This window comes from Balaenoptera ricei, chromosome 11, assembly GCF_028023285.1.
Source record: "Balaenoptera ricei isolate mBalRic1 chromosome 11, mBalRic1.hap2, whole genome shotgun sequence".
In the NCBI taxonomy this organism is placed as follows: domain Eukaryota; kingdom Metazoa; phylum Chordata; class Mammalia; order Artiodactyla; family Balaenopteridae; genus Balaenoptera; species Balaenoptera ricei.
The window spans coordinates 66,080,403-66,094,538 of record NC_082649.1 but is presented as its reverse complement, the minus strand read 5'-3'; the positions used below and the strand labels follow the sequence as shown (position 1 = coordinate 66,094,538).

The window sequence follows — 14,136 nt, the reverse complement described above, 5'->3', positions numbered from 1 at the left end:
GGATATTGCTCAACTGTTTGTTTATTAAACCTGTTTATTTACTAATTGTTTCTATATGTATGTTATATTTATCAGAATGTATTAACAATGGTGCTTTAGACCCATTAAAGACGGTTCATACCCCAAAATAAAGAATAAACATTTTTCTTGGACTGATTAGGTAATTAACAGAATAAATTTTTAAGTGCTGTAGAATTGTCTATATACATATAAATTTTCATTTATCAGTAATTTATTAAAATACATCCTAATCCTCCTTGTACTTACCACAAATCCTTTTTCGAAGGTGGTGACCCATAAATGAAAAATAAATACTTTTAGTAAATTTAATGAAAGCAATCAATGTCAGTCATCTCCTGGCTTCCTCCCCTGCAGATGTCCTAAAAGTTATTAATTCCACAATTGATTGTTCACTTGAGTACCCAAAATTATGGAAGCTGTATCATATCACCACTAGGATTGGCATGCTTACTTTTATGTAATACAACCATTAAGCTTATCATTATAGTAGGAATGTTCAAAGGTTGTTCACCTTCTGTATTTTGTTTGCAAAATTTTGTTATTTATACTTCTACATTTTTACTGTTTATTTCCTTAAGAATGCTACTTTTTTATATCCCAGTAGTGCCTTTTATACAGTAATATCTACTCAGTTTATTGATGAATGAAAGTAACAACTCAGTTTTAACTTTAAAGATTACATGCCTAATTATGAAAAGGAAATAACCCCAAAAGGAAATATAAGCTTAGTGAATATTTGCATCTCAAAACTGTCAAAAGCAAGATTCTTGTATTTGAGAGGGAAAGTAGTATTTTAAAGCCCTTGGTCTTTCCTATGCTAATCCTCTGGAATTTGGGACACAGGAAATTTTTACATTTAGGATATGCAAGGAAAAAAACATCTTTAAGGAAATTGTTTTACATTAAGATTTAACTATAAATTGGCTTTTCTGTTCATGTATTTAATCTATTCAAAACCTAAGAAATAATACTGGAAACGAAAAAGGATGAGCCTCAAATGTACTTTTTAGAAGGAAAAAATGAGTTTATGTATCTTCAACTTCTTGCAGGCAGCATTTTATATTTTCTCATTTATTTTTGTTCTATATACCCTAATAAAAGAGTTTTGGGATATAATATGAAATAGAAATGTTTCAATGCCTTGCCTAAAATTATATTAAGTGAGACACTTAGCCAGTTAAGTAACAGAAAATTTCAAGATTTTTTCTTTTAGGTTTGCTTTTCTCTAATTTATTATCAGCTCATTCTGTACTTTTATCATTTCATGTCAAGTTGATTTAATGCTATCGTTATATCTCTTCTCCTTCAATCTCTATCTTGTCTAGATTTCATCCTGTTATTGTCAGACTAATTATTCTCAAATTCCATTTTGATCATATTATTCCCTTTTTGGGATTCAGTAATAGAGCTCTCTTACTTAGTCTCATCAAATCCAGATTCTTTTATATTACATCTGAGATGTTCTAACACCAGCCTTCTTTTTGATAAGATTTTTCTCCATTCCTCACTGCACCTTATCCATTCCAGCCAGGCTGAGCATAGTATGCACTGTCCTAATTTTCCATTTCCGGTTGTTCAGACTTTTCCTTCTGCTTCCTCCCTCCTCTTGTATTTATCTTACCTATTTCTAACCCCACTTTGGTGAATTCATTTCTGGTGACTCTCATTTTAAGCACTCCCTTCATCTTAGACCTCTTAGGTTTTTAAACATTAACATTTGTAGTTAATGCTTCATTGTTCGTTTTCATATGAGTTAATTTTATCTCCCCGATAGTAAGTTCTGTGAGGGTGTCTTTATATCTTTTATAACTGCTGCAACACAGCTAGAAAACAACCTTTGGAACCTTGTTTTTTGTTGCTGTTGTTCTCTATTATTTAATATCTTTGGAACAAAGAATTTATGTAAGTTATAAAGACTATAATTATACTTTATATGTGCTTGTGAGCACTTCTCTGCTTCCTTCTCTCTGCTTATAGCTCCTGGAGGATACCACCATTTTGAATTTTGTGTCTTACCTCCCTTGCCCTTTTTTAAAAACAAACAAACAAATGAATAAAAAATCATTTATTTATTTATTTATTTATTTATTTATTTATTTATTTATTTATTTATTTATGGCTGCATTGGGTCTTCGTTGCTGTGCGCGGGCTTTCTCTAGTTGCGGTGAGCGGGGTCTAATCTTCATTGTGGTATGCGGGCTTCTCATTGTGGTGGCTTCTCTTGTTGGCGGAGCACGGGCTCTAGGTGTGCAGACTTCAGTAGTTGTAGCGTGTGAGCTCAGTAGTTGTGGCTTTTCGGCTCTGGAGCGCAGGCTCAGTAGTTGTGGCCACGGGCTTAGTTGCTCTGCGGCATGTGGGATCTTCCCGGCTCAGGGATCGAACCGGTGTCCCCTGCATTGGCACGCGGATTCTTAACCACTGCGTCATCAGGGAAGTCCCCCTTGCCATTTTAAAATAGACTTTTCAGGTATGTATCTATAAAAAATCTGTTTTTGAGGTGCAGAGAAACGGATTCATACAGCATGCAGTATTCTGGAACTTTAGTTTTTTTACATAACATTATGTTTGCTAAGATTGATAATTTTTGTTGCATTTGGCTGCACTTGATTCCTTTCATTGTGGTATATGCCATTATGTGAACATGCCGGTTTATCCAGCCTGGCCACAGGCATTTGGGTTGTTGGCAGTTTTTTGCTCTTATGAATGGCTGTTCAATGAACATTCTTCTGATTCTCAGAGTACACATGTGCAGAAGTTTCTCTAGGGTTTATTCTTAGGTGTACAGTGGCTAGGCATAGGGGATACAAATATTTTATTTTTCAAGCTTTATTTCAATGCTTTATTTTTTCTGACATACTTTTTTTTTTCCCTGACATACTTCTCACTTAATATAATTTTTCTTCCTCCCATAAAGGCAGATTTTTTTGTTTTGCTTCATTGCAATGTCTTTAGCACCTAGAACTATACTTGATGTATAAGTGCTTGGTAAATATTTGATGATTGAATGAAATGCTTTTCAAATTGATCATACCAATTTATATTTTCATTAGCAGTGTACAAAAGTTTGTTTTGACCCACATCTTTGCCTAGACTTGATTTTATCAGACTTCTTATAGTGAGTGTAATATGGTTTCTTACTGTGGTCTTAGTTTTCCTTATTACTGGTGAGGTCGAGCATCTTTTCAGATTGTTTGATTCTTAGATTAGGGGGGGTTTTGTTGTTGTTGTTGTTGTTGTCTATAACCAGATATTTTTCCTTGCTGTGGCAGGTGGATGGAGAGCTAGAAGCCCTGATGGAGAATGGTGAGGGTCTCTCTGATAAAAACCAGGTGCTCAGCTTATCCCGGCTAATGGTTAGAATTGAAACTTTGGAACAGAAACTTACCTGTCTCAAGCTCATACAGGTGAACACTTTGATATTAATTTATTTTTTATTTCTGAACTTGAGGTGGGACATTTAAACTACAATCCAGAATGATGAATGGAAAAGGAATAATTCTGATATGAGAAGAGTTACTCGTTTTTAAAATGGATATGTGAGTTCTATATGACTTTGAAAACTTGTACTCTTAAAAATGTCTTAAGAGTTCAGCATTATTTAATCTATTAGTAGATATTGTGTGTCTTCTCTCTAGTCAAAGAACATGGTGGAATTTTTTTTGTGTGTGTAACAATTCATGACACTTGATAGAGGGTCTCTCCCTACCGCCACTTGATTATTAGCATGGCAAGGCCATTTTTACCACAGGATCTCAAAGCAAGGAATTTTAACAGTAATCATATTTACTCCAGTTTATTAAATATTCCACAAGAAGTTGGATAATAAGAAAAGATTTTTAAATTTTTTTATAGGTTTAGCTTTTTCAGTAAAAATGGTGAATATAATTTTTTTCTTAGTCCTTCAAAATTTGAACTTTAGTAAAGTCCAGGTTGACATTTTAAGTATCAAAAAAGATTATAATCTCTCACTTTAAAGCATTCATTAATTGCACAGTTCTAGTAGATTAATCAAAATAGAATTTCTAGGTTTCTTTGTGAATATAAATGAACTGTTTAGTCCTCTCTGTGGGCCCTCTTTAACACTCTCTCTGGTATTATGTGTCTCCCTCCTCCCACCCCCCAATACCCTGCATCCTGCTTCGCTTCCCCCATGGAAGAACACACATTCGCAGTCTTGCCTGAAGTCCTTTCTGGAACGTCATGGGCTGTCTTTGTTGTGGATCTGGATGGCAGAACTAGGTGATGGCCGGGAAAGTAACCAGAAGCTTCAGGAAGAGGTCAGTTCACATTCAGCTGACCTGCTTGTTTCTTAAGACCACTATATTTATTATTTAGGTTGAGGGTATTGTGATAATATCAGTGATAATGAATTTAGCACTATATTTACTACTCATATTAAATAATTACATCATTTTATCATCCCAATATCATTCCTATAACTGTAACTTTACATACACCTTGCTGGAAGTGAGTTTGCCCAGTGGTTTTCCCTATGGTATCTTTTAAAGCTTAGTACTACATAGTTGGGAACTGCAAGAGCAAGATATACTAGTATCATAGTTAAGTGAAAGATCCAGTGTGTTGCTAAAACCGTAGTTTTAAAAAGATAGGAAACCATATGGAACTTAAATTCTGGGGTTCTAAAAAATTATGAAGAGCTGAATTCTGGATGACAAGAGTAAGAACATTTTGAGGAGTAAATTGTTTTAAAAGATCTAAATAGATGTTCACTGACAATGTTGTTAGTGGAATTGTTATATTTATACCGTCCCATGAAATACACAATATTTTCTAACTTGATTTAAATGTAGTTCTTTTTAATCATAAGTGCTAATATAATCCCAAAGTCATTTAATAATATACTTCTAAAAACAAAAACGTGAGTGGGCAAATGAGTGATTCTCTTGCCTCCATCCTTCTCCCAGGAGACTCAGCAATAAGTAGGAGTTGGGGAAGCCTTGGGGTTTCTGTAGAACTACATTGGGGGAGTACTTTGGAAGAAATTCTTGGATTTCAGAGTGTGGGGTGGGGGTGGTTATCTCGGAATGAAGAGAGTGTCTCTCTTTGCTAGACAGCTGTTTGTCAAAGGCTAAGGAGGTTAAGTAATATCTGCATTTTTTGTTTGTATGCAAGACATTTAAATATATATTGTTGCTTAGTTCCCAAGCCTTTATCACAGTCACTTGGGAAACTTTTTAGAAAAACATACCCAGGATGAGGTCCAGTATTGTTTATATTTTTAAAAAATCTACCTGGGTTTGAGAACTACTGGTGGAGAATATTAATTAAATTAGTCCTATTTGGTGTGTGAGCAGTCACCTGCTCCACATTTTATTCTTGCTGGTCAGGCTTATTAAAACACTTTTCTGGGACTTCGCTGGTGGTCCAGTGGTTGAGACTGAGCTTCCGCTGCAGGGGGCACGGGTTTGATCCCTGGTTGGGGAACTAAGATCCCACATGCCTCGTGGTGCAGCCAAAAAAATAAAAAATCAAACACTTTTCCTTCCATACTAGAGGAAAGTAATATTATGACATTTAAATCCGTCTGTGGTTACAAGATTTAGGTCTTAATTTAATAAGACAGTAAAAAAACCACTGCTTTTGCAGAATTGATCTGAGTCCCATGGAGAGGCTTGAAAAGTCAACTGTACAAAGTGATGTTTGTTTTTTTTAAATTATGTTTAATCAGATTATAAAGACTTTGGAACATTTACCCATTCCTACTAAAAATATGTTGGAGGAAAGCAAAGTACTTCCTATTATTCAACGTTGGTCTCAAACCAAGACTGCTGTCCCTCAGCTGAGTGAAGGAGATGGGTATTCTAGCGAGAATACGTCACGTGCTCACACACCGCTCAACACACCTGATCCTTCCACCAAGCTGAGCATAGAAGCTGACACAGACACCCCCAAGAAGCTAATGTTTCGCAGACTTAAAATTATAAGTGAAAATAGCATGGACAGTGCGATCTCTGATGCTACCAGCGAGTTAGAAGGCAAGGATGGCAAAGAGGACCTTGACCAGTTAGAAAACGTCCCTGTAGAAGAAGAGGAAGAGTTACAGTCACAACAGCTACTCACACAACAGCTGCCTGAATCTAAAGTTGATAATGAAATTGCTGTGGAGGCCAGTAAGCTACCCACATGTGAACCAGAGGCTGACACTGAAATAGAGCCTAAAGAGAGCAATGGCACAAAACTAGATGAACCTATTGCTGAGGAAACACCATCCCAAGATGAAGAGGAGGGTGTATCTGATGTGGAGAGTGAGAGGAGCCAGGAACAGCCAGATAAAACAGTAGATATAAGTGATTTGGCCACCAAGCTCCTGGACAGTTGGAAAGACCTAAAGGTAAGAAAACATTTCTGTTCATTTTAACCTGAATTACCCAGGTTTAGAGTTCTATAAACCTTCAGTCGAATTACCTACTTTTCTAGCTATATGTATTTTTGAAAAATGGAATACTATCTCTCTGTCAGCTAATTATAAATGTCTTTATAAATAAATAATGTCTTTTAAACCTTGGCCAGAGATACCAGCCAAACTAATATACAAACATCCCCCTTTTCCTTGCTTACAAAAGTATATCACAACAGTAAATTCAGTCATTCAAGTGGTCTTTACATTAAAAACAAAAATCCTTTGAGTAACAAACATGGATTCTACATTTAAGTCTGTAAGAAAAAAATGAATGTTTAAAATAATTGGAAATTAATTTATTGGATTAACTAGAAATTAATTAAAAATAAAATTAATTGGAAGCTAAGGTAATTTTGCAACTTCTCATCAAAAATGATTGAACATATAAAGCTATAGAATCATGCTTGTTAGCTTGGTGGAATGTCTCATGACAAAAAAAAAACAAAAACAAACTATTGAACATAAATATCTGTTCCAGTAAAACAACATTATATGGAGCTAGTTCATATTCAGTTTTATTATTGTTTCTGAAATAGGCCTGCTTTTAAATGCCTATTTCTCTGGCCAGAAGATGTCATCGAGAGGAAAAATACAGAGTTCTGGAACCCTTACATCTAATACTTGCATAATCACTTGTTAAAGTATATAGCATGATGTGCAGGGTTTTCTTTGCAGAGAACCCAGTCTGGGTCTTGGATAAACACAGAAGTGAATAACAGGATGAGCCTAGGAGAGATGTGCCAAATTCTGATTGTAAGTGGGATCCTGGGATCCAGGTCTTGAGGACCCTGTGGGAACAGGTTACTACCTAGCCTCTGTTTTTCTGTTCCTCCTTTCTGGCGCCAGAGGTGAAGCAACCAGATAAACCAAGAATACAGAGTTGCAGCAAAATGGACACCTGAGTCTTCTCTGTTCCCAATTATGACCAGAAAGCTCACCCATTATATCCTACCATTTGACCCATAGGGAACTATCCTTACACTTAGCAGAATGAGTAGTTGGTTGGTTGTGCACTGTGCTTATTTTTGCATTTGTAATTTACTGTGTTGAGACCCGTCTTTAAGTATGGTGTGGTTTCAGCTCTCATTTACCCATTTGAGCTCTTACTCATGCTACTCTTTGATCACCTACAGTTCAGCATAAACTCAGCCTTATTATTTGAAATCTGACCTTTTTATAAATATAAAAGGAAAGATTCAGAGTAAATCTGTTTATGATACAACATGTGAACGCAGGAACTGGAGTTGCAATTAATTGAAAGAGCTGCTGAGACAGTCATTTGTGTGAACCTTTATTTAAGGCCTGCTTTGTGAGATCACAGGAGTCCCTGGACGAAGTCCCTCTTGTGTTTGGAGACTGCTAGTAGAGCCTGTACTATGATTGGCTCAGTAAGGAAGGTGGAAATGGAGACAAGCACTCAGGTGAAGGTAGAAAAGACCTTACAGACATAGTTTTATAGAGAGGGGGGTTGTAGACCTAGTAGTTCACTTTTGCCTGAGAAGGCTCTGGTTGATGTAATACAGAAAAAAAAAAAAAAAAAGACATAATCATCTTAATTTCTTAAAAACCTGTCTCTTCTTAAAATCTGCAATAAGTAAATGTTTTTGTTTCTCTGTATGGTAGTTTTTTTTAATTATAATTGTAATGATATAAATTATTCTCTGGGATATCCTTAACTCAATTAGATATAACTGGTACTTTAAACTCACACTCCAGACTTAAATGTTTTTGAGTCCTACAAAATTATTTCTTCCCTTGCTTGTCCTCTTCACTCCTATCTGAAAGATCGAAGTAGTTGCACAGTACTATGTAGACTGATGATCCTCTTGACTTGAGGTTTAAAATTTTATTTGTACCTAAAATATATTCTTCTTAACCTTCATATTTTGTATTTATCCCAGTTCTTAGCATCAAGGAAGTTATTAAATAAAATCCTCCTTCCTCAAACTTTATAGTTTGCTCTGGAATCATTACCCATCTAGAATTGCATTACTGAGAAATGTTTTTGCTTGCCTGAACTGTGATGTTTTGTTATGCATTGGTGCTGGGGTTCTTAATTCATCTATCATTCTAATTAACATTCACCATGGTTCTAATTTCAAAACCGGTTATAGTTGTCCTTAAAAAATGTACTTCAGCTAGGGAACCCATAATTTGAACATGTTTTAGAGAAACGACTTGATGTGATTACTATATATCCATCCTATTCCCGGCATTGAAAGAGTTAACTACTTCTGTCTGAATTCCACCTGTGTGTTCAAGTAGACGTTGGCAGAAAAGAAAATGTGTTATTCAACCAACCTTTATTAAGCACCTGTTACCAAGCATGTGTTAGTTGCTGGTGTTAATTTCAAGATTATACTAAAAAGCATTGATCTAAGATTGTGGTTATGTTAGCCACTCCAAGCTTCCCTGACCTTCCTGGGCCACTGTAACATTGCTGGACATGTGTTCCACTTGTCCTTTCTACATACTGGATGGAGTGAAGAACTGAAAGAGGTTGCTTCAGATTTCTTAATCTTGATTTTGCTGTGAAGGCAGACTATAGGGATCATCAGTAAATGAAAGCGGGTGGGAGGGAAGGGAATGAAGCTTCATGAATTACTCTTTGTCCTCCCAGATCTGATGATGATCCCCCTTGTAACTTGAACCATTTCCATCTAGCTTCTCAGGGCAGCAAGGAGCTTGTTAACATCACCAGCTGACCATGTGTCTCCTTTTCTCAACTCCATTTTCAACTTCGTGCTGAAGAAAAACAAGAACCTAGCGTGCATTCTGTGAAGAAAACAGGAAGATGGTTGGGAAGTTGGATGATGCATGAAAAATATAATAGGTGAAAAGAGGACAGAGGTGGTTAACTCACTGGCACCGGCGTTATTTTGGTGCGTCCATTGCCGACAATGGATGTCGTTCTGGGAAAATCCCGACTCCTGGCGAGAAAGGATTAAGTGAGCTACTTTTTCTATACCTCTATACACAGGACCACTGCCTTGGCTCTACAAGGCTTACACATTTTTGACTCCTAAAGTAGACCTCAACAAGAAACATCACTTAGCACATTGCTACACATGAGCATGTATTCATTTTCACATGCAAATTAACTGGGCTACATTTTCAGCAGGGACATGTGCATATATTTCTGTTTGTAAAAGGAATTACTGTACATCACCCCTCATGCTGAAAATATACCCGAGACTTCACAGGGCAAAACAGCTGTTTATAAGTGATGATTAATTATAAACTTGACTGGAAAATCTTCATTTGGATCATGAGAAGAAGAGGTAAGGTTCTCGTGAATTTGGCAGTTTCAGTTGCAGTTAAACAGCTGAGAGATTGTGATGGCTAGTGATTCCAGAGCCTCTCTTATAAACATTTAGGTTACAGGATGTGTGTCTCCTTATAGTGAAGTCTGAGTAGTTATAGTTACATCTGGATTAGATGATTTAGGGACATTTTGTACATGTGATAAGTTGGACTTTTCTTAAGAACCATCCTTATTATCTTTTTCATCTTTATTCTCCAGATATTATCTTTAATTAAACATATTATTTTCCTAGAAAGTTAAGCATTGAACTCTCTACAGAAGTTTTAAATAATTCAGAGAGTTACTCAACTGAAAAGTTTTGAGTCTGGGGGAACTCCCTGGCGGTCCAGTGGTTAGGACTCTGTGCTTCCACTGCTGGGGGCCTGGGTTCAATCCCTGGTCGGGGCACTAAGATCCCAAAAGCTGCGTGGTCAAAAAAAATAAAACAAGTTTTGAGTCACTGCTTGGAATTTCAGTTCCTAACTAATATGTGAAATCTGCTATGCAACATTTCAAAATGAAATGATGTGCCCTGAATTTCTGTAATAAATTTCAAAATCCTTAGTAGACATTATTCTGTCTTCAAAAGGATCAGTATTACTTATCCTTTTGTTTAACATACAGAATTGCCTCCAAAGAGCACTATTTTAGGTACAACTACATTGAATTTTTGTAATAAGAATCTCATTTGATAAAAGGCAAACATGGTCTAAAACTTCCTAGTAGCCTGGTTTCTTTATTATCAGATAATACTTTCATCTAAATTATGGATTGGCCTAATCTGCCCCGCTGCCTTTTTTCGTAAATGAAGTTTTGGGAGCCCAGCCAAGTTCATTCATTTACATACGTCTGTGACTGCTTTTGCACTGTACTGGTAGAGTTGAGTAGTTGCATCAGACTGGATGGCCAACAAAGCCTAAAATATTTATTGCTTTGTCCTTTACTGAAAAGGTTTGCCAACACCTCATCTAAATGATAAAGTACAGAACCTGGCTGCTCTAAACATTCTGATTTTGAATGAAGTCATTTTGACACTTTATTCTTTTGGGTGAGCTCTTAATTCTATTTCCCCTAAAGACATAATGACCATGTTTCCATAACCCATGAAGTTACTTTTTAAAAAAAAAAGTCTTGACTCTGTTTAGGAAAAGTTACTTGAAGTGATTTGGATATAGGACTATCTGAGAAGTGGGAGAGTAAATACATTATAGAATTACTGGGCTAGAAGACACCTGTAAGGAATGTTGTTCTTCCCTCAGGACCATGATCAAGTTAGTCAGAAACTTAAGAGACTTTTTGAGTACAGATAAGTTGGTATAATCTAGTTTTATATATAACCATAATGAAAATATATAAATTTTTCTTCTTAATGTTCTTAACTTTTGATTTTGATGTAATTTCAGACTTACAGGAAAACTGCAAGAATACTGTTCTTTATGTATTCTTCATGTGATACACATCCAGTGACAGATGTATGTTAAAAACAGTAAAAATTCTTCTAAACCCTTCATCCAGATTCCCCAGTGTTAACATTTTACCAAATTTACCTTAACATTTTCTCTTAATTTCTTTTTAACTTTTAAAGAATAAGTTATAGATATCATGCCCACTGCGCCTAGATATTTTAGTGTGTATTTCCTAAAAACAAGGACATTCTTCTTTATGACTTCAGTGTACTTATCGAAATCAGAAAATTACAGTGACACAATACTATTAATCTGTTAAACAGACTTCATTCAGATTTTGCCACTTGTGCACATAATGTCCTCTGTAGAAAAAAGAAAATTTCTGATCCAGAATCTAACCTGAGATCAAGCGTTACATTGAGTTGTATCTCTTTAGTATCCTTTAATCTGGAATAGTTAGTTCCTCAGTCTTTGGCTTTTATAAACTTCACATTTTTGAATATTTTAAAAGTTTTTAGAATATTCCTCAATTTGGGTTTGTCTGAAGTTCTGTTTGGAATGTTCGTTTATCCCATTACTGGCATTGTCAACTTCAGTCACTTGGTTAAGTTGGTGTCTGCCAGGTTTCTCCAATGTAAAGTTACTATTTTCCCCTTTATAATTAAAGAGTATAATATAGGAGCACCTTTGGAAATAATAAATACTCTTTTTTGTGAAATTTATCCATCCAGTGAATTTGCCTGAATCTTGTACAGCTATGATTGTTAACAAATGATGGTTTTCTAATCCATCATTCCTTTTTCTGTATTTCTATACAGTGGTAGCAGTCTTAACAGGTTATTAAAATTACTTGCTTAGATGCTTGTTTCTCCTCACAGGACCATGAGATCTTCAAGGGCAGAGACCATTCCTTAATCATTGGTAGTAAGAGTTACTTTTAATCATGGTATATTTTTAATAATGGTTGTAATAAGTTACCACTTAATAATAGTGAATGACTACTCTGTGCCCCCTACAATCTGTGCTACATTCAGTATCCAGAGTGATCTTTTTGGAAATATACATCTGTTCATGTCAAAGTCCTATTTAAAACTTTTAAACGGTTCCTCATTACATTGTTAAGTTAAATCCATTTTTCTTAACAAGGCTTGCATACCATGGCATAATCTGGTCCTTATTTATGTATGCATTTTCACCTCAAGAGTTTCTGGCCTACCAGAGGGACAGGGCTACTAATGTTCACACACACACACTCATTGACTTGTTTCTGAGAAGAGTTTCTTTTGTTTAGATGTCTCTTCTCATTTAAGTTTCATCCTTTCCCCTGAAAACCATTCCTGTTCCTCCAAGACAGAGTATTCTCCCTTTTCTATATGCTCCCATAACATCCTTTCCAATCATAGCAGATAACATTTCATAATTGTACATTGTGCAGAGGCAGAGACTGTGTCTGTCTTGGTCACTTGAGTCTCCCCAGGGCATTGTGAGAGCGTACTTTGTACTTTGGCACTTCATAAATATTTGAATGATGAAGTGAAGAAGGTCCTTCTTTTTCCATGGTACCACACTGCTGCTATTTTTTTTTTTAATTTAAATTTAATTTTTTGGCTGTACACCATGGCATGTGGCGTCTTCCCTGACCAGGGACCGAACCCACGCCCCTTGCAGTATAAGCACGGAGTCTTAACCACTGGACCACCAGGGAAGTCCCGATTCTTCTTGAATCCATAATGTGTATATTTTATTTGATAGGTGGTCAGAAAATACTTGAATGAGTGTCATGTAATCTTTACAACCCTGTAAAGTAAGTGGTGGTGTTTTTATCAACTGTAAAAGGGAAACAAACAGGCCCATGAGTTTGTAACTTAACTTTAAGTGACATAGCTGAAAATTATCTTCTGATTTTAATCCTATGTTCTTTCCATTCCTTTTTCTGATCCAGCAAATAGTGATTGCTACGTCCTTGCTAGACAGTTCATGCAATTATGTATCTTTGCTGAATACTTTTCAGACTTCTCTCAATCTGTTTCTGTTTTAATAACTGTAATAAGTTCAAATTCATTCTTAAATCATAGAAATTATCATTTTAGTGTTTTGTTCAAGTATCTTTTTTTCCTTAATGCTGCAGAGATCAACCTGTGATCCATGATTGAATTTCAAGGGATTTTCAGAACGCCTGAAATCATACGTAAAACTGTGGGGTTTTCTGGGGCAAGGGTCCATAAATATGAGCAGTTTCTCAAACAGGGGTGTGTATATATGTGGGTTGGGAAAAGAACAAATTGTGGTCCAAAAAGTGTTTTCTGGATGGTCTTAGCTGCAGTGTTGTATTGATTAGTGCAACATATAACTTCAGTGAAGTCTCTTGGAGAGCTGTGGTGATTTTTAAGTTTTAATTAGAAAAACTATAGAGGAGGTAAATTTGAAAGTGTAAAAGAAAATCTTAGATTTGGAATTAACTTGCCTAGAAAACAGAAATCTGAAATTTGAGAAACATTTAATCATCATGACCTTGATTATTCTTCAGTGATTACTTACCAGCATAAAACTTTAATTTTTCTACACACATGTTTTACTACTGGGCTGGGGAGGCCTTGAAAGCAGGCACATGTGTCAGGTGTTCACCTTGTGCTTCAGTACTAGTGGAAGCTCGGCACATTTTAGATGCGTGTTGAATAAAACCAAGTGTTGTTAAGGTAGATTTTTTGAATTAGAGTCAAGGTGGGTAAGGCTAGAGAAGGAGGAAGTTGGGGGGACAAGTTTAAACTGAATGGCAGGGACTTCCCTGGTAGCGCAGTGGTTAAGAATCTACCCACAAATGCAGGGGAGACGGGTTCGAGCCCTGGTCTGGGAAGATCCCACTTGCTGTGGAACAACGAAGCCCGTGCGCCACAACTACTGAGCCTGCACTCTGGAGCCCTCAGGCCATAACTACTGAGCCCGCGTGCCACAACTTCTGAAGCCCACGCGCCTGGAGCCCGTGC

At 36.2% G+C, this 14,136-nt stretch overlaps 1 protein-coding gene across 6 annotated transcripts in view; it reads left to right on the top strand.

The window, feature by feature from the left end:
• SETD2 (SET domain containing 2, histone lysine methyltransferase) overlaps positions 1-14,136 on the top strand; it is a 118,483-nt gene that overhangs the window by 59,243 nt on the left and 45,104 nt on the right. For 4 of the 6 annotated variants that reach the window (XM_059939467.1, XM_059939466.1, XM_059939469.1 and 1 more), the window contains exons 10-12: positions 3,291-3,425; positions 4,179-4,298; positions 5,711-6,373. In XM_059939467.1, the coding sequence (XP_059795450.1) occupies positions 3,291-3,425; positions 4,179-4,298; positions 5,711-6,373 (918 nt within the window). Of the gene's footprint in view, positions 1-3,290; positions 3,426-4,178; positions 4,299-5,710; positions 6,374-9,106; positions 9,325-14,136 lie in introns of all 6 variants that reach the window. The other 2 variants (XR_009505837.1, XR_009505838.1) reach the window with 2 other exon arrangements.